This window comes from Eulemur rufifrons, chromosome 30 (assembly GCF_041146395.1).
Source record: "Eulemur rufifrons isolate Redbay chromosome 30, OSU_ERuf_1, whole genome shotgun sequence".
Lineage (NCBI taxonomy): Eukaryota > Metazoa > Chordata > Mammalia > Primates > Lemuridae > Eulemur > Eulemur rufifrons.
In genome coordinates, this window is record NC_091012.1 from 66,836,870 (window position 1) to 66,843,369 (window position 6,500).

The following is a 6,500-nucleotide window of genomic DNA, read 5'->3' on the forward strand; positions in this document are numbered from 1 at the left end:
CTAGATTGTATAGCCTACTACACACCTAGGCTATGTAGTATAGCCTATTGCTTCTAGGCTACAAACTTGTCAGCATGTGGCTGTACTGAATACTGTAGGCAACTGTAACACAATGGTAAATATTTGTGTATCTAAACAAATAAAAGGTACAGTAAAAATACGGTATTATAATCTTAAGGGGCCACCCTCATATATGTGGTCCATTGTTGACTAAAGCATTGTTATGCAGCACATGACTGTACAAGGAACTCAAACAACTCAACAGCAAAAGAACCAAATAATCTGATTTAAAAATGGCCAAATGATCTGAATAGACATACCTCAAAAGAAGATATACAAATGGCCAAAAAGTACATGAAAAAAATACTCATCATCACTAATCATCAGAAAAATGCAAATCAAAACCACAATGATACATCATCTCACCTCAGTTAAAATGATTATTATCAAAAAGAAAAGAAATGACAAATGCTTGGAGAGGATGTAAATAAAAGGGAACTCTTATATACTGTTGAGAGGAATGTAACTTCTGCTATTATGGGAAACAGTATGGAGGTTCCTCAAAAAATTAAAAACAGAACTACCATATGATCCAGTAATGCCACTACTGGGTATATATCCAAAGGAAAAGAAATCAGTATGCCAAAGAGGTATCTGTACTCCCATGTTTATCGCAGCACTATTCACAACAGCCGGGGTATGGAATCAACCTAAGTGTCCATCAATGGATGAGTGGATGAAGAAAATGTGGTATATATACATAATGGAACACTATTTAGCTGTAAAAAAAGAATGGAATTTTCTTATTTGTGGCAACATGGATGAGCCTAGAGGACATTAAGTGAAATAATCCAGGAACAGAAAGATAAATACCACATATTCTCATTCATATGTAGAAGCTAAAAAAGTTGTTTCATAGAAATAGAGATTAGAATAGTGGTTACTAAAGGCTGGGAAGGGAAGGGATGAGAGAGGGATTGGAGGAAGAAGTTCTAGTGCTGTATAGCACCGAAGGGTGACAACAGTTAGCAATAATTTAGTTTGTATTTTTAAATAGCTAGAAAAGAGGATTTTGAATGTTCTCAAAACAAAGAAATGATAAATGTTTGAGGTGACGGATATACTAATTACCCTGATTTGATCATTACACATTGTATCAATGAACTAAAATATCCCACTATACCCAATAAATATGTATAATTATTATGTGTCAATTAAAAATTTAAAAAATACTGAAGTACTGGCATAAAGTCAGATAGAGACAAATGGAATAGAATTGAGAGTCCAGAAATAAAACCACAAGTCCAAGGCCAATTGATTTTGACAATAGTGTCAAGTCCATTCAATGGGGAAAGAAAAGACTCTTCAACAAATGGTGCTGGGACAACTGGATTTCCATATGCAAAAGAATAAAGTTGAACCCGTTCCACATACTATATACAAAAGTTAACTGGAAATGGATCAACAGTCTAAACATAAGTTAAAACTATAAAACTCTTAGAAGAAAATAGGGGTAAATCTCTTCCTGACCTTGAATTTAGCAATGAATTCTTGGATATGACACCAAAAGCAGCAGTAACAAAAGAAAAAAATAGATGAATTAGACTTCATTGAAATTAAAACTTTTGCACATAAAAACACAATATTAAAAGTGAATAAACAACCTATAGAATGGAAGAAAATATTTGCAAATCATATAGCTAATAAGGGGTTTATATCCAGAATATGTGAAAAAACTCCTACAATGCAACAATAAAAAAACAAACAACCCAATTAAAAAATGGGCAAACATCTTGAATATACTTACTCCAAAGAAGATATGCAAATGGGCAGTAAGTACATGAAAAAATACTCAACATCATAAGTCATTAGAGAAATTCACATTAAAACCACTTCACACATACTAGGACAGATATTTTAAAAATAATGGAAAGTCACAAATGTTGACAAGAAGTAGATAAATTGGAACCCTTGTGTGTTGTTGATGGGAATATAAAAATGGTACAGTCACTGTGGAAAACAGTTTGGCAATTCCTCAAAAAGCTAAACATACCATATGGCCAAGCAATTCTACTTCTAGGCATATACTCAAAAGCATTGAAATCAGGGACTCAGATATTTGTACTACAGTGTTCACTGCAGAATTATTTATAATAGCCAATTGATAGAAACAACCCAAGTGTCCATCAACAGATGACACCCTAGGAACAATCTGGGAAAGGACAGACCATCAACTTCTTGCCTTGACACAAATACACACTACACTCACCCTTCTCTTTAGGTGATGTTGGAAAATTCCATAGCCATCAACTGATTAAGTATGTGCTCCACAAGGCATTTGAGACACAATATTTCCAAAGGATCTGGTATGATTGTATTGTGAAGATCTCCAACACTGAGAACAGTACCCACAGCTGGTATTATAGTCTAGGAAAGTTCTGTGGATTAAAAAATAAGTTATAAAGAACTTCAAAAATCATCTAAATTGAAGCTGCACATTGCAAAAAACCTACCGTTTTTTTTTCTGCTCTTAATGCACAAGGTGTAGCCGAACGTCCTTCATTTTAACTCCTAGACATAGGAAAGATAAGTTCATGCCTGACTTTATTAGAAATTAGCTAGGGATAGCTGTTAAAACTGGGGGTACATTACACCATATTGAGATTTTCCAGTTTAGGCCTTCCCCTAAATGCATAACAAGTTAGGAGAGAGAGGAAGATCAACAGAAAGACTAGCATTTGTACACTGATCCTAATATTGATATTTCCAAATTCTAGGCAGTAAATTAACAGCAAAGGAGGTAGGGGGTAGGAGTAAAAGTGACCCCAGATCCCAATCTATACTATGTCATTCTATACACAAACCCCTACCTGCAACATAGTTTTGGTTAAGTATAAACAGGACCAGCTGAGGTAGTACAGACAACATGGCTTCAGCTCTGTAAACTATGTAAATAGACAGACTAGTAGGATTGTGAGAATTAATTTCTCCCTAAAGGGAAGAAATTACACACTCCTAAAGGACTTTGGTATCCTGTGGCTGAGTCATACATAGAGCTGAGCTCTGACCAAAAAGGATTAGCACAAACAAGGGGCTGCCACCAAGGACAGGCACAAATCACCAAGTCCATGAAACAAAAGGAGAAAACAAAAGCAAGGATAAAAGTCAACAGTCACCAAGGCAGGGCAGATCAGACTATGAAGAAGTTTCTTCAGATGATCCCCAGAAAGACCCTCCTCTGAGGCCCAGGACTGTAGGGCAAGGGAATCTTAGATGAAGCAGTAAATTTGGTACCCCTGCATAGGGAAGGAGCTATTGAGGGCACAGTGGGATTGGGTCCCTTCAGAACCACACTTCCCAGGCAGCTGTCCATGGCTTTGCTGAATGAAGGTGAGAACCAGGAATCCTCTTGGGGGGTTAAAAAGCTTCAAGGCATCCTGATGAGACATCCTATGTGAAAGGCTGAACACAAATTCTGGGACTCAGACTGGAATGAAAGCATCTGTGTTCCCTTCCTCCTGAGCTGCCTCCTTACTTCCTTCCCCAGAGCTGCCCAGACAGGGCTCCATTACTCACTTGAAGCCCTATCAGTCAGAACCTACAGACAGCTAGTAACACAGTCCTATCTTCTTGCATACAAATCTACTCCTTGAACATGTTGAAACAAAAGAATCTGTCAATGTGAACTTATTTTGTTTGTGCCCCTCTACAGACACAGACAGGGCTCCTCACCATCCTTATGTTGTTTGTGCTTTTATCCCACTGACTAGATTTCAACTGAATAACTAGGACAATGTTTTCACCAGTTTTAGCATGTAACTTTATTAACATGTAAATAAAATCTCAAAAGAATACATTTATATCAATATAAAGCATAGAAGTATAGCTTACTCAGGATGTATAGGTTCATTATTGGGTCACATTGCAGGAATACTAAAAATATCTCAATTTATATTATATAGCACAATAAAAATCAGCAAGCGTTCAAGCTCTCAAGATTAATTGGTGTCCATAAAATTGCCTCCCTCAATCGACACAGAGAACATAAGCATAGAATTTGTAATTATAGTATGCATTGGTTTCACATTGCAACACCAAAAAACTGGTCAAGATTTTATGAGAACAGATAGGTATTCAGAGCTTGAGTATCAATCGTATGACTTTATCTCTCACCTCAGGATCACTGTGCTCTGCTAAGTCTTGGAGTTTCTGACCAAACTCTTTTGCTTCCTGGAATATGGAAATAAGTTCAGATTTAGTGAACTTTTCCTTGGTAAATAGCTTCCCCCTTTTTTTGAATTGGAAATTTATATTCTCAAATATTTCAATGATATTAAGAATATTGGCCTTTGACTCATTCTTGTTAAAGGGAGCAACCAATGATGAGAGTACCTCAGCACTGATCAGTTCTCTTGTATTGGCTTGATTTTTAGACAGGCACAAAAACACTTTTAAAACATAAAACTTGATTTTGACACTTCCCTTATTTAACAAGGTGAGGAAATCTGGAATGTAATTAGCAATCACATGGTGATCCTGGAAATTCACACTCAGGTGTGCTAGTAATTTTAGTTCAGCCAGTTGCACAGGGGAGTTCAAGGGATAAGAGATTATGTCCTTACAAACTTGATGTATGTATGACTCTCCTACTTTTGGTTCTTCAGGAGACTCAGAGCTATCATCCACCACACTTAAAGCTCTAGGGTGTTCTTTAATGTTGGGATTTTTGACCAAGTTTTCAATCATAACAGTAATACCTACATCATGAATTATATCTTGGGTAAATGGATAAGCAGGACTGATGCCCATTGTCATCGTAGCTATTTCATGAATGAAAGGATCCCTAGTTAACTTAAGTAGGGCAACAAGTTTATCAAACTCTTTAGGCTCTAAACTAAAGCCACGTGATTTGCAGCGGCAGGCCTTTGGATTAGGCCCATACTTTTCCCTTTGCCTAATCTGTTTTTTGATCTCAGCTAAGGTCTGAAAGTAAGGCCCATCATAAGGTGGAATCTTGGTCAGAGGCCGAATCCCCAAAGGAGTTTCAATCAAGGTGTCAATCAGGGTCCAGTCCCCTTCTGGCGGCAAGGACTGCTCCTCTCCCTCAACTGGGACTAGGACAATATACCTGGTCCTTAACCATGCCTTTGCCTTTTGTTTTGTAGTAAGTTTGGGTATGGGGGGAGGCTTGGGCTTTTCCTGTATCTTAGGCAGGGACTTATAAACTTGAGGAGGGGTCTCTTCTTCAGGCCAGAACCAGGACCCTACACCAGGTTCTTCTCCAGACCAGAACCAGGAGCAAACATTTTCTTCATCCTCATCACTGGATTTGATCCCAATACCAGCTTCATCCCCAGCCCTGGCCCCGATGCGGGCCTCTTCCTTTGTCTCAGGTCTGTACTCAACATTGGCCTTATCATCAGCCTTGGTACAGAACCTGATATTTGCCTCACTGCCAGTACCAACCCTGACTTCAATGGTTACAGCACTGACCCTAGACACAGGCATGGACTTTGACTTGGTTTGGGGCACTTGGTTTAGGGCACTTGCCAGGGGTTTTGTCTTAGTCTCAGCCATGACTCTAGTCTTAGTCATATCTTCCATGTTGCTAACTTCCCTTGTCATAGCCAGAGCCTCAGTGTAGGTCATTGTCTGTGTCCTGGCTATTGTTCCATCGCCAGCCTTGACCTGGATCACCGATTCTGTTTTTGGTTCTGCCTCAGCCACTGCCTTGACCTGGGTCTCAGCCTTCACTCTAGCATTGGCAGAGCCACTGATTCCAGCTTTCAGGACAGCCTCAGCCTCTCCTCTAGTTCTTGCCTTAGCCCCGGAGCCAGCCATGGTCCAAGTTTAAGGTAGGGCCAAGTTATGTACCCCCACCCCTGTCTCAGCCTTGACTGAAGGTCTGTCCCAGGTTGGTGTTTTCATACAAAGTCCAGTAGTCACTCAGTCCCCTTTCCAACTACAGGCTCTGACAGTGATACAGAAAACATGCAGAGGAAGTTCACTCAAGGTGGGGAAGGATGGCTGTGCCTGAGCGCAGCCCTGTGGAAGGTGGTGGTCTTCAGCCACTCCAAGGCCACCAGATCTGCCACTGAAGTTGGACCTAGGGGTGGAGGAAGGAAATGGGGCTTTGAGTCTCTTCCAATTTTTTCTCCTTATTCTGATTAGCACAGAGAGACAGGAGAGTATGGAGATTCAGTGCTCGGTGGGAGAGGTACATTATTAGCAAAGTCTCTCTCCCTTCATTTTACCCGTTCCCTACACCTCCAAGTGCTACCAATCTCCTTTCCAGGCACCAAAAAAGAGCATGACAAGTAGGAAAGCTGGGTGAGAGAGGCCGAGGAACCCCTAGACTGGCTCTTGACCCCTGCTGGAGCCAAGTAGACCTCCACTATCTCCTCTTACAGGTCCACCCCGACAGTTCCCACACTCATACCAACCTGTACTGATCTGGAGTGATTTTCTGCTCGCTCCTTGATTCCAATGGTGATAAGCCC

The 6,500-nt window shown here is 40.0% G+C and overlaps 2 protein-coding genes across 3 annotated transcripts in view; both read right to left on the bottom strand.

Annotated features, from left to right (window-relative positions):
- GPRASP1 (G protein-coupled receptor associated sorting protein 1) overlaps positions 1 to 4,223 on the bottom strand; it is a 45,177-nt gene extending 40,954 nt beyond the window's left edge. Inside the window, exons 1-2 of one of the 2 annotated variants that reach the window (XM_069463878.1) lie at positions 4,174 to 4,223; positions 2,270 to 2,438 (exon numbers count right to left, since the gene is read on the bottom strand). The gene's annotated coding sequence lies outside the window, so the exon portion shown is untranslated. The remainder of the gene's footprint in view (positions 1 to 2,269; positions 2,439 to 4,173) is intronic. The other variant, XM_069463879.1, reaches the window with a different exon arrangement.
- ARMCX5 (armadillo repeat containing X-linked 5) lies at positions 3,932 to 6,500 on the bottom strand. Its single transcript, XM_069463883.1, has 2 exons — positions 6,444 to 6,500; positions 3,932 to 6,106 (listed from the first exon to the last, which is right to left on the bottom strand). The coding sequence occupies exon 2, from the start codon at positions 5,839 to 5,841 to the stop codon at positions 4,135 to 4,137; it is 1,707 nt and encodes a 568-aa protein (XP_069319984.1). The 5' UTR covers positions 5,842 to 6,106; positions 6,444 to 6,500; the 3' UTR covers positions 3,932 to 4,134.

What these genes read in the sequence shown, in the direction of transcription:
- ARMCX5 (XM_069463883.1), bottom strand. Translation starts at nt 5,841, where the DNA reads ATGGCTGGCTCCGGGGCTAAGGCAAGAACTAGAGGAGAGGCTGAGGCT.